The sequence below is a fragment of the Pantherophis guttatus genome, chromosome 13 (genome assembly GCF_059756535.1).
Source record: "Pantherophis guttatus breed Tessera chromosome 13, ASM5975653v1, whole genome shotgun sequence".
Taxonomy (NCBI): Eukaryota; Metazoa; Chordata; class Lepidosauria; order Squamata; family Colubridae; genus Pantherophis; species Pantherophis guttatus.
In genome coordinates this window covers 21303196-21327376 of record NC_142075.1, presented here as the reverse complement: position 1 = coordinate 21327376, position 24181 = coordinate 21303196, and the positions used below count along the sequence as shown (strand labels likewise).

The 24181-nt window shown below is 39.0% G+C and overlaps 1 protein-coding gene across 5 annotated transcripts in view; it reads right to left on the bottom strand.

Annotated features, from left to right (window-relative positions):
• Window positions 1–2020: 2020 nt before the first annotated feature.
• The window catches only part of NEO1 (neogenin 1), a 61517-nt gene continuing 39356 nt past the window's right edge, over window positions 2021–24181 (bottom strand). The window contains exons 8-29 of one of the 5 annotated variants that reach the window (XM_034432567.3): window positions 23149–23368; window positions 22222–22376; window positions 21970–22118; window positions 20863–21001; window positions 20329–20378; window positions 19717–19861; window positions 18776–18886; window positions 18214–18408; window positions 17551–17646; window positions 16083–16306; window positions 15799–15937; window positions 15560–15667; window positions 14615–14809; window positions 13529–13561; window positions 11874–11942; window positions 11466–11610; window positions 10004–10242; window positions 9803–9895; window positions 7332–7490; window positions 6105–6362; window positions 4817–4953; window positions 2021–3873 (exon numbers count right to left, since the gene is read on the bottom strand). In XM_034432567.3, the coding sequence (XP_034288458.2) occupies window positions 3790–3873; window positions 4817–4953; window positions 6105–6362; window positions 7332–7490; window positions 9803–9895; window positions 10004–10242; window positions 11466–11610; window positions 11874–11942; window positions 13529–13561; window positions 14615–14809; window positions 15560–15667; window positions 15799–15937; window positions 16083–16306; window positions 17551–17646; window positions 18214–18408; window positions 18776–18886; window positions 19717–19861; window positions 20329–20378; window positions 20863–21001; window positions 21970–22118; window positions 22222–22376; window positions 23149–23368 (3143 nt within the window). In that variant the 3' untranslated portion in view covers window positions 2021–3789. The remainder of the gene's footprint in view (window positions 3874–4816; window positions 4954–6104; window positions 6363–7331; window positions 7491–9802; window positions 9896–10003; window positions 10243–11465; window positions 11611–11873; window positions 11943–13528; window positions 13562–14614; window positions 14810–15559; window positions 15668–15798; window positions 15938–16082; window positions 16307–17550; window positions 17647–18213; window positions 18409–18775; window positions 18887–19716; window positions 19862–20328; window positions 20379–20862; window positions 21002–21969; window positions 22119–22221; window positions 22377–23148; window positions 23369–24181) is intronic. The other 4 variants (XM_034432571.3, XM_087878265.1, XM_034432572.3 and 1 more) reach the window with 4 other exon arrangements.

Sequence of the window (24181 nt, the reverse complement as noted above, 5' to 3'; positions counted from 1 at the left end):
ACTCTTGACAAAATCGGAACTGGGTTTAGATTTTTAAAAAAAGGTGTATTGGATATCCAATACCAAATAATAAACATGACAGTATTAAAAATGTAGAGAGTATACAACAAATACTACAGAAAAATAATGTACAGAAAGGTAGAAGTTTACAGCAGTCTTCAGAATTCTCCTACATCAGAACTGTAAAGCCACATACAGGAGTCTCTTCTGCCCTCCCACCTCCCCCAGCCCCTCATCCCACCCCCACCCCTTTTATTCAAGTGGAGGAAGCTGCACAGCGCAGCCATGAGGCTACAAGATACACAATGTCGCAAATTTAAAATCACAAGATATGTAAAAAAACAGTGTTAAAATGTAAAAAGTGCAATACATTATTATACACTGGCTTGAATAAATGTTTTCTTCTTATTATTTTTTTGATCCAACCTTTAAAAAACCAACTCTGAACAGTTGCTTTATTATTAAAAATATTCCCCACCCCATCCCATCCCATCCCACCCCCTCCCCCAGACTCATGGCGTCTGTTATCAACAACATGATTCTTGATGTTCTACGAAAGTAGCAATATAGTATAATATAACAAGAACCCACCAATGGGAGGAATACTGAATATACAAGGTGATGCTTCTTTGGGTCTAGTAAGAGGGAAAGGCACACATCTGCGGGAGCAGCGTGTGCGCGCCAATTAAATTCACTGGATGCGGCGAGAACTCCGAAGATAGAAAAGACTTCATACTCTTGGCTATGAAAAAGGATCTGTACAATGACAAATGGTCATACAAAAAACACTTTGGGCCACCAGAAGACCCAGCTAATGTCATTGACCTTCTACATGCCTGTCTTGCCTTTCCGCCATAGGGTGGCGCTGATTACTGTCACTCACCCTGACGGACACACAACTTTTAGGTCACGTTCCTACAGTTCGATTCAGAAAATTTCAACATTGGTACACATTTGGGTGTTTAACGTCCTCTTTTAACATCTTCTAATGAGGCAAAAGAGTCTTTTAAAAAGATGCTTCTGGTTTGTGAGGGTGGAGAAGGTGTGGGGACGGGGGGGGGGAGAGACCTTCCCTTCTAGTAGGGAAACTGCTCTCCAACCTCCAAAAATGCATACAGAAGACATCTAGATGCAGGTCGAGGTGTGAATCTTTCCACTCCTCGGATTTAATTAAAAGCTGGTCACCCTTTTTATTATTATTATTAATTGCTTCACCTCCAAGCAAACAGGAGGATTACATTAACTCACTAGGATGAAAAGACGTGGTAGGCAGAAATTTACACCCTAAGCGTAAACAGCATGAATTGTCTCTGAGGGTTACTGTTGGAAGACAGAGCACTGAGTAAGGTGGTCTACTTGTGAGTTTTCATGGCACTTCTTAATATAATTGCAAAAAACATTCTTTTAAAAAATAGATGGCTTGCTTGGATTCAGCGTGGCAGTTCTTAACGTTCATGCTAAACAGGAGCAAATGAATCCGTTTCAGCTCATCGGTGCAAACGAAAGCTGAGTTGGAAGGGAAGGAAGGAAAACACTGTGGGGGAAAATGATAAATGAGATGGACAGAAAGACGGTGATGTAGCTCTCTTCTTACTTGCTCCTAAAAATAATCTCTTCTCTGTACAATTGGAGATAACATAAGCCAGGGGACTCTAAACTTGAATTGCTAGCAACATGCAATCCAAGCTTTTTGATCATATAGGAAATTAAAAGAACTTTCAAAATCTCTAACTGATCCCATCCTATCATAAAATCTTGTTATCACTGGACTTGGAACAACTTAAAACTTATATACCGTTTCACGGGGCTTTACAGCCTTCTCTCTCTATGCGGTTTACAGTGTCAACCTATTGCCTACCCAGCAATTTGGATTCTCATTTTACCGACCTCGGAAGAATGGAAGGCCGAGTCAACCATGAGCCGGTAAAAAAAGCAAATATTACTTTTTTTAGCATGTTTATCATAGAAGATGACAGAGAACAGTATGATTATGGGCAGCAAACACAAAGAGAAAATGCAATTTTACCAGTTTATTAGGAATTTATTTATCTCTCCCAACCCCACCCCTTTCTTCTACCGGCTCGGGCAGCACCTGAGTCACAAACATACACACCTACATTTCTCCCCCTCTCTCCTGCAAAGTTAATTTGCTTTGATTGTGGTTCAACACTGGAAGTATTCCCCAAAACCTTGAAGATGATCTACAGCTACAGAGTGTTTTATTCCAGATACTTTAGCCTACAACGATCAAGCATAAACTATGTTTATGAGTCATAGCTTATGTCTGATCATTGTATGCTAAAGTATCTGGAATAAAACTCTCACTTCAATGCCAATATCCAGAAGGACACAACTTTGAAATCAAACATTCAAACAATAAGAGCTGGATTGCTAAAATACATTGTGGTATCTGAGCTTAAAGGGCCCAACATTTATGAGAGGGTTTTGCTCAACGGAACACCCTTTGCAATTGGCAAGAAACAGACTAAAGCAAGGCTTCCAACTTTGGCGACTTTCAGCTTTGTGGACTTCAACTCCCAGAATTCCCCAGCCACAAGCCTTAAAGTCGCCAAGGTTGGACACCCCTGGACTAAAGGATGAATTTACAAAGGAGACGGCAACTTTTAAGCCTTCATTCTATTTTTTGCAATTCCCTTTGATGAATCGGTGCTGGTTGATACGATATCTTCGGAGCCACAGGTGCGCTGCTCACTTTCTGTTTTGGTAAGGCCTTGGACGGACAGAGGCAATGACAAAAGTGAATAATTGCAGATAAGAGTTACATCGCAGCCATCTGTCAGAATACTGTGTTACTTTTTCCAAGATTGGGGAAATTACTCATAATAATAATAATTTAAGTCACAACTGGACATATTGCAGGGGATGGCTTAAACGAGTCCGATGGATAACACTGCGTTGCATTGTCCCTGTAAACAATGAAGCTTTCTACCACTCTGTGGCTCCCAGCCCAAGGCTTACTTATTCGACTCCTGCGCTGAAAACGCTCAAAATAATTTTTTAAAAAACGTTTCCTCCATGTTACATTTCAATCCAAACAGATAGTTAACCTCACAGTGATGAGAAAGGAACTAGTCAGGCTTTCTGAATTATCATAATATAAAAATAAAAAAAGCTTACAAAAAGGCAATGCAGCATATCCCAAGGCCATGGATTACAACTGCTGGAAGGTGACAGAATTAAACGTGCTTTTAAAAAAAGAAAAAGAAATCCGAACGAACAAATAAACGGAACAATCCACACTGGCAATGAATTCTGGTATACACAATAGAACAAGCAATCGGACAGACGTCTAGGCTTTGGAGGGGGAAACAACACAAATTTCTTTTTTCTTTTTCTGTCAGGTTACATTTTTTAATAAAAAAAAAGATACAATAAAATAAAAACACACAAATAAAATTGTACATAAATGTGAATGTCCAACACTGAAAAAAGCAGGGAAGGTTGCAGCACCGAGACAAAAGCTGCCTCCGATGAATGCTAACTTTGTCTGGATGCTAGATTTCGTCAGCCTGAGACGTCGCCCCACTCCTGGTTCATATCAGCATCAGCATCGCAACAGAGAAGCGGAAATCCCAACAACCCTCAAAGAGGTTCGTTTCAGGCCAATGACTTAGAAGAGCCACTTGGTTAACCGGAAGGGGCCTCGGTGGTGCTGCAGCTGGTGGGCAGGTCTCTTTCTGTGCTGTCCCCTAGTCTTTATACATTTCCTTGTGCTCCAAGGCGAAGTCCCAAGGCCCGTGGTTTGGAGTCATTCCTTGGGGAAGGTGATCACGCTGTGGTGATGGCGTTAAGGTCCTTCATTAGTCCTTCCAGGTGGGCCATCTCTTTGGTGAGTTCATCCGGTTCGTAATTCTGCAGGAGATTTAATAGGGTTATTGGGCAAGATGAGCCACCTTGTTTGGGAAAGAGAAAGGAGGATAGCGGCCAAACAGCAATAGCACATAGACTTATGTACCGCTCGCAGTGCTTAACAGCACTCTCTAAGCGGTTTAGAATAGAATAGAATAGAATAGAATAGAATAGAATAGAATAGAATAGAATAGAATAGAATAGAATAGAATAGAATAGAATAGAATAACAGAGAAGGGACCTTGAAGGTCTTCTAGTCCAACCCCCTGCCCAGGCAGGAAACCCCACACCACTTCAGACAAATGGTTATCCAACATCTTCTTAAAAATTTCCAATGTTGGAGCATTCACAACTTCTGGAGGCAAGTTGTTCCAGTGATTAATTGTTCTAACTATCAGGAAATTTCTCCAGTTCCTGCAACCGTTCTTCATATGTTTTAGCCTCCAGTCCCCTAATCATCTTTGTTGTTCTTCTCTGTACTCTTTCTAGAGTCTCCACATCTTTTTTACATCGTGGTGACCAAAACTGGATGCAGTATTCCTTGACTTACAAGCTTTTGTGCAGCAACCAGAGTTACAATGGCACTGGAAAAAAAAAAACTTATGACAGCATTTGCGAACTTCCCGGCTGGCTGGCTGGCTTTTGACAAGCAAGTCAATGTGGGGAGCTGGCTTTCCTTAACGACGGTGTGGTTCACTGAACAGCCGAAGTGATTTGCTTAATAAACATGCCAAAAAGGTTGTAAAATTGAATGTTACTCACTTAACAACCTCCTTGCTTAGCAATGGAGGATTCAATGGAAATTCTGGTTCCACTTGTGTTTTATAAGTCGAGAACTATCTGTATTTGGTCTATTTTCTTTCTGCTTACTGTGTGCAGTGGAAGGGCCTCATTACTATTATTTTTACATTCATGTAGATTTATTTTTACATTTAAACACACTTACACTTTCTGTGTCTTCAAGCATCCTTGTGGTTTCCTGCACTTCAGGGGCACTCGGGACTACGACTGGCATTGGAGGCCGAGTCCTTCCTAGAGTTCCAATTGATGCTGTCTTCACTGAATGAACTGGATGGCTAGAAGCTTGACACAATTATAATCATGGTCAATCTTTTAATTGACAAACATATGTAATGGCATGTTGGTAACAAACCAGGTTTGTTGCTATTAAATACAGGCAGATGCAATCAAACTATTTTCAGGTTTTGATTCTGTACCAAGTCTGCCCACAGCCAGAAAACTACAAATCAATGAAAACTATTATTATTGAAATTCTGAACTAAGAAGCCAAAGATTAAGATTGTTATTTACAAGTCCTGAATGAACATAATCCGCAGAGGCCCTAAGGATAATACTGGGAGAGCAGCTATATATGATGCTAGATTTCATGGGTGTTTTGCAGGGAACTTCATTTGGGAGTATGACTTTTCCCAGGGAAAGTTAAAACAGGAAAGATGGCAACTGTGGCATCATGATCCAAACCCCTCCCCTTTTGTTTACACATCAATGAGCCATCAGTATACACAAGGATGGTGTTTCAATTGCAATGCCACAATCACCTTCTTGCTTGCTTTAATGAACCCGCTTGGCTGCTGTGAAGGAAGAACAGGAACCACTTAATAGCAATAGCACTTATATACCGCTTCACGGTGCTTCACATCTCTCTCTAAGCGATTTACAATATCATCCTATTGCCCCCAACAATCTGGATTCTCATTTTACCGATCTCAAAAGGATGGAAGGCTGAGTCAACCTTAAGCCGATCAGGATCGAACTCCTGGCTGTGGGCAGAGTTTGCCTGCAATACTGCACTTTAACCACCATACCACCACATATCTCTTTAAGCTGACCTTCTAGAGCAGGGGTGTCAAGCTTGCGATGACACATTGTCAACATGTGATGTATTGCAACTTTCCCCCCATTCGCTAAAACGGGGCTGGGTGTGACCAGTGTGTGACACATCCGGTCCGTGGGCCGCGAGTTTGACACCCCTGTTCTAGAGTAATTGTGATTTTGTTGCAGCTGCCAAAAACTTCAAAGAAGCTGTGACATTTGCCTCTAGATCAGGGTTTTTCACATTTGGCAAATTTTGAGATGTGAGGACTTCAACTCCAGACGTGCTGGCTGGGGAATTCGGGAAGTTTAGAAAAAGAAAACGCCGACCTAGAAGATCACGTTAAGGGTATCGCTCACCTATCTCCCCCTCCATTCAATTTTCACTCTCCTGTACTCACCTTGCTGTGATAATAAAGGTGTGCTTGGCAAGGCAGGGTCATAAGTGCTGCCAGTGGGCGGGACGGCTGGCACAGCGAAACTCTTCAGAGGATGAGAGGGACGGACATGGGCAGTGGGCACGTTCTGGCTTGTCTCCTCTTCCTGGGTACTGGGCAGGTAGGATGCTGAAGCACTCTCTGGCTCTTGGTGGTCGGCACAACATGTCTGAGATGAAGACGCTGGCATGGTATCTGTGCTAGGTGTATTTCGAACAGATTCTGGAGACGAGGGAAGGAAATGAACGGTTAGCTTTAAGTTTTCAACCTCAGAGAGTCCCTGAAAATGCCAGGCGCCTTCAATGGCGTTAGTTGGGTCACAAACTCTCTTTAGTTCCAAAGAAGGCCAACAAACTGAGAGAATGAGAAAGTCACCCCAAAACTCACTTAGTTAGCACTTATACATAACTCTACACTGATGCTAAAGTTTTATGCTTTTTATTTTGGCTCTATAAAGAGTTAATTTGTTTTGAAAAAAGTTTAGCATGTAATCCCATCACTGAATCAAAACAAAACAAACAATATATTCAGCTTTCTAAATCACCACTGAATTTGCTAACTGATTCATCCTTTAGTGAACTGTCTGGAGATTTCTTAATTGCCTAGCTTTCAAGTGGTTTTTATTAATTCTAGGTATAGATACCTCTAAGCTGTTAGTTTTTTCATATTCGATGCAAAATGGGTCCTCTTGATGTTGGAAATTAAATCAGAAGCTACTAGCGCTCTACAATTATATAAGGGAGTATTCTCACTTCAGAGTCATTATTTGCAGCTTTAATAATAAAGAGAGCGAATTATGCAAATCTAAATTCTCACCAGAGAAACGGAATTACCATCAGATCCAAGATTAAATAAAATTCTAAAGGCTTAAGTGCGCCATTCACTAAAAACACAAAAAGGACAACCTTATTCTCAGAGCTTAAGAGTGTCTAGAGGGCTAGTTTGACTCCAATGGAACAAAGTGCAGCAAAACAAATCAAGTCCATCTACAATGTGTGCTATGGCAAAAGGAAAAAGGAACACTCAATTAGTTCAACCAGTAGATACAACCTTCTGACTTCGGTAGGTTTGGGCTAGAGACGGCCACCCAAAACATGTCGTTTGATATTTGCAATTAGATCATATGAGGCTCTGTTCCTCATGGTTCTTTTTGCCAATGGTGGACCTCCAAAAACGGATCGTTCTTCTCACCTGTGGAATTAGCCCTGTCTGAATGGGACACAGATGTGCCAACTGGCCATAGGTTTGCCTGATGATGGAGATAGTTGCAGGTTGGAGAAGCGAGGTTGCCGGAGTGGAAATGATGGTGAGGGTTATCAAGGGAATGGATGGGATGAGCACTAACCACAGCTGCGAATGAACATAAGACAGAAAAAAAAAGCTTAACACAAGACCAACCGGCATGCAGGCCGAAGTGAAGCCCCCCCACTCCCCCACTTTCATCAACAAAAATGCATTGAAACAAACAGACAGAGAGACTAGGACGCCTGGTTCCAGATTCCTAGAAGAAGAGGTACTATTCTGTCAAGAAATTTCCAGGGATGCAAACATTAGGAAGCAAGAATTGCAGATGCTGGCTGTTTGGGCTGCTGAAGAGCATCAGATTTGCTTGAAAGGAAACTTACTGGTTTGAGGTGAGACGTGGGATTGAAGCCCAGATTATCAAAACTGAAGTTTCCGCTATATGTGAGCAAAGAGGAATTATGATATCTGAGGATGACTTGGCAGCTATGCGTTGGATCATAATTAGGAATGGGTAATTTTGAACAAAGTGTTTCCAACTTTATGGTATTATGTAAAAGTAATTGTGTGCATTACTCAACATAAAATTGTAGGTTTATTAGCTTGATTTAAAGTGTACAGAAACACATTAACAGTACTTGTAATCTGGCAAGCAAATAAAACATTGATATTACAATTTCCCTTCAGTTCACAGTTTCTGCACTCATGCTACTGCTGAGTTCATTTATAAATTTCCAATCTTTAAGTAACCTTAGAGGATCATATTTTCACTATCTGTGTAGATCAATTCCTGTGTTGAAATCAACGAGAAATCCTAGGTTTTAATGTAGCTGGCTGCAGATCCATTACTTTCTGCTTGCTTTAGTTAAGCTATTCTTTAACATATGTAAACATAGTGCTTTTAAAATAAAAACCCAACGAAAGCTTAATTCACTGTTCCCATACTGCCAATGGAAGGGAATATAGTTGTGAGACCATGATAAATGATAAACCTGCAATGTATTTTGTAATGAATAGTTTTGATGTATTGCAGATTGGAATAAAATAAAGAGGATCGCTTACAACAAACTCAGTAACTCAACCATTCTCATGTTATTGGTTCTATTATTCTATGCCAGCCTTTGGCCATAATGAAGCTTCTTTTTTCAGTAAAAAGAACCAACTGCATTAACAGAACACTATGATAGGAAGAAATAATCTCTGAAAAGGAAGCAATGTTATTGATCTCCCTTTATTAAGACTGAGGAAAAAAGCAACGGGAAAGGATTTGTAAAATTATGAAGCATTTCAAACATCTCATCTTGGAATAATGAAAGTTTTCTTACACTATTGGTGAGAAAAATCACTTTGTAAAATATGCCCACCCTCACAGTCCACCTTGGTCTGAATATTGCATATAAAAATGGTTCCCCTTCATGATGGGAAGCATAACATTGGGATTTTTATCATTGTCAGTGTTTCTGAAATACCTTTTAAATCACAGTGATTAATTAGTTATAGGCATCTTCTCCTTGCCTCAATTTCTCAAAATATTTTTCTTACTGTTTCACCGCCCTGAGTGAGGAACCATCAAGCATAAACTTGCTCCCTTCTTCACCTCGTATCTTGTAACCTTCACAGCGCAAATACATCTGTTTCTCTCTAGCACATGCCCAGGTCTTTCAAAGATAAATAAAACCGTCTAAAATCTTCGCAATTTCATGACACACAAATTAGTATGGCATCACCATAATTATATCAGTTACGATAAACGGAGGATCTCAACTAACTCTGCTGAAAGAAAAACTATTTTCTTCAGCTTCTTCTGCTACTCCTGTATTAGCAGGATCTGGCTAATTTGCAAATGCAGCCTTGGCACTGATTTCTATGGTTCTGGCATTTATCTACCCCATAATACTTAAATAGATTAAATTGATAGAGCCCTCAATTGCACATGACATCTCCTGGACCTGCCATCCATATACGATGGCTGTGCAAATTCCATTTAGCTGGCAATATTTGTTATTTAAATCCACTAGGCTTGTCATTAGCATATCGCTATGGAGATCCAGAAATTACATCCCTATACTAAGGTGAAAAGTCCAAGGCCATTCATTTCCTGGCGTTAAGTCTAACCTGTGATATAATACAGGCTATTCTGCTCAGAATATCTGCATGACACACAGACAGACAGACAGACAGGGCAAATTTATTTCTGCTGCCAGGATGAATCTACAAAAACAGAGAGGGTTAAAGTCCATGTCAGAGGAAAATGTAAACAGGCTATTTAGCCAGAAGTTTATTTAGTGCTCTTAAGAATAAGGGCATTGGACTATTGCTTTAAATGAACTGCAGGGCAATCTTATATGGATGAGATGGAACCAGAAATGTTTGACTCAATCAAGGTGGCTTTGGGAGGTCATCCCTGAAACTAGACTTACGTTGAGGAGGTTGAGAATCAAACGGCATCATCATCTTTGGCCGCATCCCTCTTCTTCCTGCGAGGGTGGACATGCTGTCCTCTGACTCGTGCCCTGGATTCAGGAGAACAAAGGTCAGCTTCCGCTTGCCTTTCTCTCCACGTTAGGAAAGAACCACAAGATTCAGCCGTGAAGCTAACGATAAGCTCAGCGTCATCTCACCTCTGTAGGAGTTTCGTCTCTGATGAATATTGCTGTCCATAGAGTTGTCCACGGGGGTGATGTCTTGGGAGTTACGAGGGATCGGGGTGTCGGTCATGATTGGATTGGGATCTGGGGATTTATCAATAGGCTTCAGCTCCAGCCTCTCGTGATGGATCCAAAGATCCGGTGGCTTGACGTCCTTGGAATTGCCTTTGTATTTATGAGATCCGTTCACAGATTTACAAGCAGCTCGTTTTCTTTAAAAGGAAAACAAAAACAAATCACTTATTCAATTATCCTGCGGGAGTTATCTTCCATAAAAGTATCTTTGTGAACAATAACGCTGCCCAGTAGTATGTTTTGTGAAGGTCTTTGTGAAGGTCTGAGCTGGATTGTTTTCTTGCAAACGTTTCATTATCCAAACTAAGTACCATCCTCAGTGCAAACAGCCCAGCTCAGAGAGCACCAAGGACCCCTTATTTCAACCTTGAGCTACAAATATTCTCCTTTATTAGTATGTTTTCTATTGTGCGTGAAGGATTTTCACTCTTTCTTTCCAAGGGCTCATCCAAAAATAGTGGGAAGTCAAGTGTCCTTGTGTATCTTATTTTAGTCCATTCCGTATCACCAACACTTTCACTTCCCAAGCTCCGAGAAGTAGACTGAAGTCAAACAGCTCCTCTTTTCACTTCTGCTGACCTTAAATACCGAGAACTGTCCTGCCAGTAGCTGCGGTATATTCCTGTAGCAACGAAAATCATCTCATCCACACTTCAGGCAGAAGGGGAAGGAAGAAGCCATGAAGATGACCTTGGAGAAGTCATCCAGAAGCCCCTAAGACCTCAAGATGTTTGTCACTATAGCCAATCTCAATAAAAGTATAATTTTAGTCTTCCTGCATGATCAGTTTCCTGATCTGATCTACTTCTGGGCTAACAAACAGAAAGAAAAAAGTAAATACTAGAAGCCTGATAGTTTTGCATATTGTCTCTTCTCATGCTGAAGAGAGGTCAAAATGATCAATTCCACTTCAACTAGTTTTGCCCAGGTGTTGGATAAGGAAACTCCAAAACAGTCAAATTAGCATTTTCCTAGTAAAACCTGAAGCCAAGTTATCAGGGAAGGGAGAGACAAATGTTCCTACCATGGAGAAACAGAGGCAGAGCAGCTCAAAAAAAAGCCCCCAAAACATACCCATCCACCCAAAATATGGCTCTGAAATGGTTTCAACTATACTGCATCAGAACTATTATTAACTATTATTACGTATTATCTGAATACACTAGTTTACCCTCCAACACTGTTCATCATATAGAATTGGAAGTGTCTTGAGCTTTTTGAGAGAAAGCCCCAAAAGCACAATGTGCAACTTTATTGTACCTTTTATTTTGCCTTCATTGTAAATCATACCCGTATCCCTGAAACCAGCAGAAAGACACACATACCCCCCCACCCAGGGCAACTGAAAACAAAACCTTACTTCTTCTGGTGAGAGGTGGTCCTTCGAGTGCAAAATACAGCAACAATCACTACAACCACAATGGTGATCACTCCCACAGACACAATTATGATCAGGAGCATATTGTATTCTAGCGGGGAGGGGCTGCCATGAGGGCTGTTGCTTCCTAAGAAAGAACACAAAAATTACCCGAAATGATTTTTAGAGCTGTAATTTGGGTTGGAATGAAAGAATTGAAAATTATTGCTTAAGTTAAATAAAAATCTATATTATGTGAGAGATACAGCCTGCTTTGTTGGGAATTTCAGCTGAGTTTTTCTCTAATAAGCCTTTGACATTGACCTGCAAAACACACACTATCTTTTGGGGAAATTATAACATGAATTATTTCAAGCTCTTGGCTCTCAACAGAGATGAGAAGATACTTACCACTGATGGGTGTTTTATAATCTGTTCCAACATCCACTGGTCGATTTCCTTTTCCTGCAGATCCCAATGCTGGAAAATAAAATTTTAACCATGTTAAGGGCTTTGACTATCTCATCTTGTTCACTTTTTAAAATTTAATACGTTTTTCTTTTGGTTTTACACAGATGGGCAATTTTTGGCTCTCCAGCACCTACTCATTTTGAGATTACATTGCCCCAAGTATTTTAGTGGAAAATTGTTTACTGTTTTTTCCAAAAGTAAAAGATAGGAATGGGAACAGGAGGGTTCTAATAGGCCAACCACCCTCGTCTGCAATAAAAAAGAGCCCTCCCTTTAAAAAAAAATTGATCCTAAATTGTGGCAGAGAATTTAAGACTATTTTGCTGAAGAATTTTAGTGGAAAAATTTTGGACTTTTGTGGGGGGGGGGTGAGTTAAAGGAGGAAATAGGGACTTTGATTGTCATAATACTTTTATTTCAATCTGCACTGTTAAAACCCTAAAAAAAAAAATCACCTCTAAAATACATCTTAAAGAATTAATTGCACTCCTTTTTGTGATCTCATCAAAGAAAGGATTGGTCTCTGAAGCCCTCTAAAGAGGCTGAGTTTTTGTCTGACCTCCAAGATAGGTGCATTCTCCAAGTACACTCACATACATACACAGAGACAGAGACAGAGAAAGAGAAAGAGAGAGAGACTGCAGAATATATTTAAAAATGTCAAACCGATTATATTAATAGCTAGAGTATACCTCTGTAATCACGGATATGCAAACCATAATGTAGTAGCCTAAATCTTTTCTGATAACAAGACAAAATGTAATTTTCTATCCATTTAAGAATTTTGTTTTTATTTCTAATTCCCTGTCCCCCATTTCTGAACAGCTGGAGCCTAATGCTTATCTTACAAGAGCTCGTACTCAATCACTGATATGGCAGGTATTTTCAAGACATATTAAATCCGGAAGGGAAGTGGGCACATTATGATTATCCCCCTGCTTAATCCTTTCTAACAAAGCCCAGATCACATGTAGGGATCTCTACAACCGATGTAACATTCAGTTCTTGACAAATTCCAGTTGATAAATGTTCCTGTCCATTGGGGGCTGATAAGAGGTAAATGCAGGGAGAGAGTCACTTCAAAGAGAATACAAGGCTGGATGAATGCAATCATTCTTTGCCACCGAGGGACTTTATCTTCTTGCTTTCATTTATTTAAAACTATTGTATGTCGTTTCTGATGACTGTATACAAACAAATCCTTATTTATTTATATGTAAATCATTGTTGCAACATATTGTCAGGCCTTCTAACAAATAAAGGAATACTATAAAAGTAAAAAAAAAAAAAAAAACCTAGAAGATTAAAAAGTCAAAATGCTGCCCATTAAATGGACTATTTTCATTTTTAAAAAGAGCGAAATGTACTGGCATACAGAGAATTTAAAAGTCATTGTGCAGTTTTAATTGTCAACAATTTCGCTTCTAGATGAAAACAAAAAAAGGTGCATAGGTTGCAAATATGCTGTTCACCAAAAGAAGCTCCAGGTTTTGATATTTTAAAATTTCACAAGAATACTGTCATTTAATAGCGCAAGAAGAAGAGTAATACTCATAAAAGACAGCACGACACATAAAGCACATCTATTGGTTTACCTTGATCATTAGACATTTTATCTGATGATTCCGCTACCAAGGGAAGCAGAGGGGAAAAAGCACACAAGAGACCAAAATTCACTGACATGGAAAGAATAATCTCTGAAAACGGGAAAGGAAACTATACTGGACACTACCGAATGCTCACTTAGTGACTGTTCAAAATTCTGATGGGCCTCCCTGGAATACCCAAATTCAAAGTTCTGATAGCTACGTGGCTGCATTTTCTGGCGGTTTTTGTTAATGACTGCTGTATAAAAGGTTGTAAAAGCAGGTCGGTCACAGTGGTTGACACAATGTATAATCACCACTATAATGGGCAGGCTTACGGTTGTAACTTGAGGACTATCTGGAGTACCACTGGCAAAGTAGGTGAGCAGCTTTCACCTAATGACAAAACCCTTTGCAAGGCCCAAAGAGCTTCTCAAACTTTTGCCTGAGAAGCAGTGTAGGAACCAATTGCTTTCCTCAACAGCAAGGAAGGAAAGAGGCGTGAGAAAAAAAGAAAAACGGGACTTCTCTCACGTCAGCTTTGACCAGCCTTGGATTGCAATCCAGCTCCCAAAAGATGAATCCTGGGAGATCCCATCTCTCAAAGAGAGGAGGTTGCCCACCCCTGTGCTAAAGCTTTTCAGAAAGCATTAGCTGCTCTTCAGATCAGCCAGTACATTACATACATCAGAGAAACTTATTTCCTAACAAAAACATTCTAGGTCACTCCGCTGCACAAGTTCAGATAATCAGCAGTTCTTCTAATGAGGACAATGTCTGATAAACAATCTGCTCAAACAAGAAATATGTAAAATATTGCTGATAACAAAAATACCCTTTATTGCTTATTGGTTTTCACCCTATAGAAATGACCAGAAAAATTACTATCCACCTATCCTTTATTGCAAACGTTTTAACAACTGTTTGTTTCCATCCACCTGGGTCACGGCAAAGTAAAGCCAAAATCCCAGATAGAAAATTATTTTTTTTTAAAAAATGTTTTACAGCTCCCAGCACGAACTGAAACCCTTTTCCTTATCCATTGATTATCTCATATATTAAATCAGAAAAATACAGCATTTCTTTGCAATTTACCTTTAGGAGTCCTGAACTGTACTGCCTCTGACATGGGGCCCATGCCTTTGGAGTTCCGAGCTTGGATCTTGAAATAATACGCTGTGTCCAGGGTCAGCTCTTGAATCTGGTGGGTCAGTCTATTGCCTACGACTGGTTCAATGACCCAGTCATGAATTTCAGCGTTGACATCGGTGTTATAGTAAATTATGTACCCTGCATAACAAAAACAGGAGGGTTTGCGAATTATGAAGGCATGTTTCCGAGCTCTGAAAAATTCACATGTCTCAAATTTTCTTGCAATGTCTTCTGCTAAAGACACATGTCTTTTGAATTACTGCCATTAGGAAAGTGTGTGTGTGCGTGTGTGCGCACATATGTGTGTGTGTGTAATGAGGGTGAGACCATCCCTCCCCATCCATTGATTTTCTTTTAGCCCAGACTTCAACCATGTGTACGCCTTCTTCCAGATGTTGCTTAAACTGGCAAATTTTGAGTGTGTAAGAGTTTGTAAACATATGTAGTAAGACTGTAGAGCCCTTCCAATTCAATCCCCCAAAGCGGTTCAGAGCACCCAAGGGCACAAATATAGCATCTCTTTGCAACTCTGTCAAGTAGCTGTTTCTTTTCCTACATTGGGCAGCTGCTCTCCACAGCTGTTGTGCAACTCTGCCTGGAGTGGTGGGAAGCTACTTAAGAAGTTGGAGACAAGCACTACATATGTAAGTCCTGTTACATCTTCTGAAGTATCTTTCTGAAATGAAATGCAAAGCATTTGCACAGGCAAGTGACAAATGCATACGCACTGTTGTCTTTGTTGTGCATCCACTGAATCATCCCTTTTGCCACAAAAAAATATTACGCAACTACAATCAATAAAAAGCTGTATCCAATGTAATTAATATTTTTTCTTCCCATTTAGTTGTAACCATATCATCACTGTATTTTATCCAAAAGACATTTCACCTGTAATTTTGCCATTGGCTTCAGATGGAGGTTGCCAGTTGACAATTATAGTTCTGGGTTTTCCTTCTTTGCTGACCACTGTTACATCTTTTGGTGGAGAGGTTGGAACTGCAAGAAGATTTAAATTAAACTGACACACATCTTTATACTTCACTGTGTTTTCTATAAAAAAAAAAAGGTTAAAGCAAAGGAAGTAACAACATAATCCTGTAAAAAAGGGCATCTCATGTGACAAATACCTTGCTCAAAAGTCGTGCCATGTGCTGTCATGCTCCAAGTGCTTGATCTTCGGCCTTTAGTCACCATGACAGAGAATTCATATAACGTGTTTGGTTTTAAGCCGGTGACCAAGAAGCTTAAGGTAGTTGTATTGGCTGTCTATGAAAATCAGAAAATACAAATGTAAATATTTCGTTCCTATTCCTCCCTTTCTCTTCCTCCCTCACGGAAACACACGTGAAATCTCTTTTTTTAATTGCAGAAGGTTTGGACAAAATTCCTGTAAATCTACCATTTTTCTCACCTTGTACTTTGTGTTTGCAGGAATGTTGGTTTTCCAGCGGACAGTGTAGTAGCGGGCATCCGAAACCTTCTGGTTCTTCGGCAGAGAGTTGTCTGCCCAGGTGATACGAATGGTGTCATGGCTCAGGATGGAAGCCTGAACTCCCACGGGTGGCATCATGGGGGAGGGGTCTGGCACTGGAGTGTATGGAGCATTAACAACAAATAAATCAACTTCAGAAGTGTCTAAAGAATTGATGGGTAAAATGCGGGGTATTGCAATAAAAAAGAAAGGTGGCGTTATACGTGAATAGAAACAAAAGGGTGGAATGCAGGGCAATACAATGAAATGAGAGGTGAGGAGTGGAGTGGAGTGGAGTGGAGAAAAAGAGAGAAAAGCCAGAGTTAATAGGCACCACGGCACCACAAAACAAGTTCTCAGCTATTATTTTTGCTACCTTTTAAAAAAACACGGCATCAGCAGATTCCACAGGACTTAGCATTTAAGTAGGTTATCGAAGATAACAAGGACAATGACTTTCAAATCTTCAGTATTCATTTGAAAAAGTTTACTAATTAGAATATACAGTATTATAGTTGCATTAAAACATTAATTTATTCTAACTTTAAAATCAAGGTAGAATTAGCATCCAACAGAGACAGTGATAGAGAAGTATAGTATTAATATTTAGTATTAAAAGGAAAGTGCATATCTGCAAGCTGAAAGACATTCAGAAAATATCTTTGTAAGAACTAGGATCTAGCAAAAAACAACAACAAAAAACAACCAGCCCAACAATAAAATACCAAATCAGTGTTTTCTTTCAAACTATGGTACTTATTTTCCAAAGCTCCAGAAGGCCAGACAAGAAACAATGGATGGAAACTAATCAAGGAGAGAAGCAACCTGGAATTAAGGAGAAACTTCCTAACAGGGAGAACAATTAACTAGTGGAACAGCTTTTGCCTTCTGAAGTTGTGGCTGCTTCAGCACTGGAGTTTTTAAAGAAGGGACTGGACAGCCACTTGTCTCAAATTCTATAGAGACTCCTGCTTGAGTAGCGGGTTGGACTAGATGACCTCCAAGCCCCGGTCTATTCTGATTGATTGATTGACCTCTCTACAATGTTTAAAAGTTTATTTATTTTTTGTCCAACTGGTCATTTAAAGAGTGATAAAAACACACAGTACTGAAAAACATAACTTGCTGTTGACTGACATGCTTACAATTATAATACTGTAGATTGGGAAGCTCAGCAAACAAATTTAAGAATGTATAATCAGTGCCATGGCCAAAGTCCCGAATTTACAGAAGGGTTATAAAGGAAATCAGGAAATCACTGATCCAGATTTCAAAGTCATTGTTCGGAAGACAGTTCAGCAAATTATCTCTGAACATGGAACAAAGAAACAAGCCACCAGCAAACTAGAAACAGTTTGTATTTCAATATATTTTTTGGTTAAACCATCTAGGCTGTTCCCATCTTTACCTGTATAGGCTCTAGTCACTGCACTCTCATAAAGAGGGATTCCTTCACCAACGTTGTTATAGGCTTTCAAAGTTATCACATAATGGGAACTGGGATCTGAAAGAAAAAAAATTAACTCTATTAGTATGTATTAAACACAAGATTCTTTAGCGCTACAGAAACATCTGTTTTCAGAGATAGTTCAAGATTCATATAAAATGTCCTCAGGTTTATCATATTAACTCAGGCATCACAACAAAAATGAAAGAAATTTAACATCCATTTTGCTATTATTTCCAAACATCATGAAATCTAGAGTGAATATAGAGCTAGAACATTTATAATACCAAATGAGGACATAAAAAGCAAGCATTTTGATCAGCATTGATTTTATATTTTATATAGATGAGCTGCGGTGGTACAGTGGTTAAGAGTGCAGTACTCCAGGCTAATTCTGCTGCCTGCCGGCTGCCTACAATTTGGCAGTTCAAATCTCACCAGACTCAAGGTTGCCTCAGCCTTCCAAAGTGGGTAAAATGAGGACCCAGATTGTTGGGGGCAAGAGGTTGACTCTGTAAACAGCTTAGAGAGGGCTGTAGAGCACCGTGAAGTAGGATATAAGTCCAAGTGCTATTGCTATATTGTTACTTAGCAAAGTATCAGATTATAATCTTGTGTAATTACCCAAATTTTCAATAGTGTAGTATCGTTGCTTATAATCCACCTTGATGGTCTGAGCGTGGGGACTGCCTACGCCATACCCTATGGCATAGCCTCTGACCACAATGTTCTGGTTTTCCGGTGGAGTCCAGCTGACAACAATACTAGTTACAAGTGGACGGACATGCAACGAACTTGGCACTTCTGGAACACGAGTTTCTAAAAAGAAGAGAACTTATTAATTAAACGGATTAAGACAAGAAATAATAAACCTGAAAGACGTATTTACTTTTAAGAGATGTCACTGAGTTATTTAGATGATTATATCCACATAGAGTCACCTTATTGAGGAGATGGGTGGCACAAAACTTTAATAAATGAATAAAAAATAAATAAAATAATTTCTCAGCCTTATAAAGAAGACCAGACTAAGTAGCCAATGCTAATGTCAAGACTACTTTTGCTGACAGAATCTTGCATGTCTGAATGTGCCTCCACCCATCATCCTTTGACGAAGGAATGAAAAGATTTCTGTATTTTTTCATGAAGCTTTCACGTTCGTAACACATGTACTTGGTATCCATACCATCAAGGTCACTCTCAAATGTTTCTGCCGATATCCAATCCGTAGCTATTCCTGTCCCATTGACTGTTAAGGCAGCCACTCGGAAGCTGTACTCGGTCCCTCGTTCCAAACCTAGTATAGAACACATCATACTGAAATACAATATTCAATATTAATTGCAAGCAAGCTTTCTGCTTCCAATTAGAGTATGCAATAGTTCCATTATCCTGTTACTTCAACGTACCCCAATGAGTATCTTCAAGTGATTATTATTTCGAAGTTATAATTTGAGTCACAGCTGACACAGATCTAGTTAAACAAATACTTTATGTTTTGGCCTTTCATCTTCCTGATGGCTGCTGGAGCATAACCCACAGCTAAGCAAGACAAATCAACAATATTTGCCGTAAGACTCCAAGAGATTCAGTTGACAGAAATTACTATCTGTCAAGCATGAGGGGACCGACACACTGCAATGACCTTTCCTGTATGTCGGTGGCAAAAGAATATGTAATTTTCCTTCAGCAAATAGAAGGACTAAGAGTTTCAAATGATTTACTCGTTTTATTTATTTCCACAGCAGGTGGTCTTAACATTTTCTATAAAAACAAAACACCTAAACAAAGGCATAAAAAATCAATTTAAAATGTGAATTAAAATATTCTTATCCGATAAATCTGATTTATGCGGACATTTCTAGATGGCTTAGGCCTTATTTCAAGGACAGAGAAGGCAGAACTAAAGAGAGGCTTCCTCAGAAATAAGAATGACCCGCCAATCTTTAGGGTTGCTTGACAGAAAAAGCAGTATCTGTGATGAACCCATAAACTAAAACTAAGAGCAAAAGAAATATTACAAGGACAGAGAAGGTTATTTTTATAATAGACCCTCTTCTTTTCCTAAAATAAGAAACTTGCAGTTGGTTTAGGTTATTATTAGATTGGAAATTCCAACTTATTCACCTTCAATGAGCTGTGAAAGTTGTGTCCCCACAATGATTTCGGTGACATCACTTTTGCGAATCATTTTTCGGTACCGAATCTTATAGCCAGTAATTTGCCCATTATGTGTTCCTGTGGGAGGAGGCTGCCAATGCATCATAATGTTCTGTGGGAAGTTAAACAGCATTATAAATCATATTCTCTAAATTAAATTAGGCAAATTGTCATGCTTCATTAATCTCCATTATACTGGTCCAAGAAATAATTTACACATACTTAGAAACATTATATATGAACTTAATATCTGACATTAAAATTATGTACCTGGAAATAACCAACCGTGTAACTTGCAAATAATATTGTATATATGTAGGTGTCAATAATTTCTACAAGATACTTTGAAACATTAACATGACTCTTCAACATTGGTGAATCTTCACTATTTGCACATTGAGCTAGTACAGTCAATGTTTACTGCAGCTTTTAAGCATGCAAATTGAGAATTTATCCAGTCGTCTGTACCGCCCCCCAAAAGGAGGGGAGTTTATAAACTATAGCTGATTCATCATACATTCAAAATCTAAGGAAGAAAATCAGATGCTTCATCCATGTCTAAAGAAAGAAGTGTCTTACCTTGGAGTTTTGCACTTCTAGTGTTAGATTCTGGGGTGCCGCACTGGGAACTAGAAACATTAAAAGAAGTTATTCAAATATGATTCAAACTTCAACATCTCTCAGGTGCACCATATCCCCAATGTAAATTAAAAATGAATTATAGCTCTTCCAGTTTCAAAGCAAGTGAGTTTTATCATGATCTCCCAATATCATGGAATATTTGTGTGTGTGTGTGTGTATGTAAATTTTCAGAGTAATATCTACAAAGATTTGCCAAGACTTGCCAACCTTATGTTGATAGAAGCAAAGATATATGTGTACACACACACACACACTCTTAAGATACTTTGCTCAATACCAAAAATAGAAGGCAAAATAGTAAAATATAGAAAATGCAAGGGAAAAGCCCAAAAAACCCTTTTCCCCCAAAAGATTTCAGCACAACAACTTCCTATTTAGATCTATATAGTATGAAGAAGCCAAACCAAATTGGTTATATATAAAATGCAAATAAATACATAGGCATTCTTTCTACAGTTAGAAAACACTCACCATCGGACAGTGTACGAATGACGACGTCTTGAGTAGAGACTCCTGGACCATGTTTATTGTAGGCCACAACCCTGAAGCTATACTCTGTGTATTTTCTCAAACCAATTATTGTATAGGAAAGACCTCCAACATCAATGTCCTATTTAAAAAGATGAAAAACAGGATGTATAAATCATAATTTGGGCTTGATAATTTATTAAATATGCAAAGTCCACATGAGGCTGAAATTATGGCTATACTTGAATCATTTCTGGTTCTGGAGATTTCTCTCTCTCTCTCTCCCAGTTATCCTGTGTTCACATCATAAATACAATTATAATTGAGGACAGAATAATCTATTTAGAATCAAAGCAAAGCTTCCTAACCAGTCAGGATAACAAAGGCATGGTTTTCGAGTAAATGGATGCTTCTATATTTTTGCACCAATATGTTCAAAAATAGAAGGAAGTACTGACAAAAGTCAATATGAATTTTAATATGGTGAACTTTCTGGTGAAAAGTCATCAGAAAGTCATTCCACCAGGAAAAAGTCATCTCTTCGTATATCTGCAAGCAACAACTCAGAGGACGGGGCAATCCTAAAGATCACACTTTTCTTGATGGTTCATTCTGACCTAACTGGAGTAGGTTTTTTTTAGGTAAAGGTAAAGGTTCCCCTCGCACATATGTGCTAGTTGTCCAGACTCTAGGGGGCAGTGCTCATCTCCGTTTCAAAGCCAAAGAGCCAGCGCTGTCCGAAGACATCTCCGTGGTCATGTGGCCGGCATGACTCAACGTCAAAGGTGCACGGAACGCTGTTCCCTCCCACCAAAGGAGGTCCCTGTTTTTCTACTTGCATTTTTTACCTGCTTTCGAACGGCTAGGTTGGCAGAAGCTGGGACAAGTAATGGGAGCTCACCCCGTTACGCGGCACTAGGGTTTCGAACTGCTGAATTGCCGACCTTTCGATCGACAAGCTCAGCGTCTTAGCCACTGAGCCACCGCGTCCCAGGTTTTTTTAGGTCTTAACTATAGGAGCAGAAAAATGATAAACAGATTCAAGAATTATATCCCATAATCATAATATGCAAATATAAAAATTGCTTTCTTAACATACAGGTATCTCACCTGTTCGTTCTCTGTTCCCTTCTCCATGTAATACAGTTTGTAGTTCTGGATTTCGCCATTGCCCGATAAGGGTGTACCCCAAGTAACAGTGATCGACGTGGGAGAGGTGGCATATGCACGAATGTTGGGAGCTGGACCTGGAAGCTGAACTAAATAATAAGCAGGGCATAATTACAAAATAATAAAAAATATTAACCACAAAATGTTAAAAAGAGCAATGTAAGTAGCAAACCGCCGATATTTAATGCTTACCCTCAGGTTGTGTGGCTACTTTCAATGGTACTGAGCTCTCCCCAGGTCCATGTCTGTTTTGGGCTACCACTCTGAAAATATATACTGTTTCAGGCATCAGGTTTTGGATTGTCACTTGCATTTCCCCAGGATGACTTGTGTTTTCAACACGCTCCCTTTATTAAAAAGAGAGAGAGAGAGAGAGTTGGGAATGGAAATGGGCATGCAAGACTTATTAGGACACATTATTGTTGTTTTATATTAGAGTGAAATCATCAATTATGGATAACATGAATAGTACTACTGCTGTTTTGATTTAATCTAGGACAATCAATTGGGCAACCATAGATTTGTATTATAAAAGATGCAAAATAACTATGATAAACTTCATTGAATTAATGAGGAGTACTAGATGATATAAAATAAACTCATCTGTAATCACCATGGCCTTCAATTGATTGATACCCAACTTTTAATATAACCATAACAAAAGATGCCTTTCAGTGAGAAATTGGTAGAAAAGGACCTGCTAAAAAAGCACTACAATGTTTTTTTTTAATCAGGATCTACAAGCTAGAAGTCCAGACTTAGAAGAATTGCCACAGAAAAGATGAAGCAAGTAATTATTGGCAGAACAGTATATATTGTATAAGCATGGGCAGCATATAGAGATTCAGGATTGGAAGTATTTATGCAATCTTTGAACCAGTGGAATCTGATGTCTTTGGCATAGCTTGATGTTTTAGCTTCATGAAAGTCTGGAACAATTTTGTGAAATCATCTAAACGGATTATGTAGTTCTGGTTATTTTAACGATTAAACTTCAGTCTATAGTACATACTAAAATGAGAGGCTGTAATGCTTTGCCTATAAGCCCAACTCTTATTTTTCAGTTATGGGTCAATACTCCTAAATGCTCACAGTTTAGCAATATTTAAATAAGCACACCTGTTACTCATTTCCTTAGTGTAGAACACCGAGTAGGTAAGATTGTCTCCCTGTGGGTCAGATGCAGGGGTCCTCCATGTTAGCTTGATGAAACGAGTAGATACAAGAGACGCCACCACATCTCGAGGGGCAGAAGGCAAAGGTCCAGTTGTAGCTGGTGCTAGATGGTCAGTAGTGGCACTGGTCAGTGAAGTGGGAGGTAATGTTGGGATGGCAACATCTTGTCATGTGCAAACATTGGGGAATATGAAGGGCAAACATCACGACGATTTAAGGAGAAAACAGAAAAAAAAACCAAAAAAAGAAATAAACAAAACCACGATGGAAAACAAAACAAAATGAACACACAAAAAAGGCCATTAAACTGAAGGTTGGCATGCAGGCAAAAAGGTAACTACTGAAAACTAATGGGAAATATCAAGGAGACATCACTATTGGAGAAGCAATCAAAAAATCTCCATTATAATGAAAGTGAGAAGGAAGGGTAGGATGAAAATTACATATAAAGAATCATTTCATCATTAAAACATTAGTTTCTGAAAATTAAGTCTGGTTATGGGGCAACAGTTAATTTTTAGAAAACCATCTGTTCAAATCTGAGTCAAATGCATGGAGGATTATAATATCTGTCCTTAGCAGAACTAGGACAGAAATGCACAACATTCAAGGTAAGGTAGCATCGTAAACCTTCTTAAAATATTGGTAAATTATGTAATTTTTCATTTGGGACATTTCCTTTTTATTGATCTCAAATACCACTATATGAATTGTCATAGTAAAATGGTCATGCTAATTTAAAATGGTATTTCTTTTTAGTTCAACAATTATATTTTAATTAATTGCTCTGAACAAAGAAGAATTTTCAATTTAAAAAACTTTAAAATTGCACATTATATCCCTCTTCATTAAATCTAGTAAAAACTCATTAGCAAAGGAATTATAACTAAATTCCATAATACGGTCATCCATTCTAAAACAGAATGGTTATTTTGTTCCCCAACGCTAGCCAATGATATTCTGCCTTGTACAATCA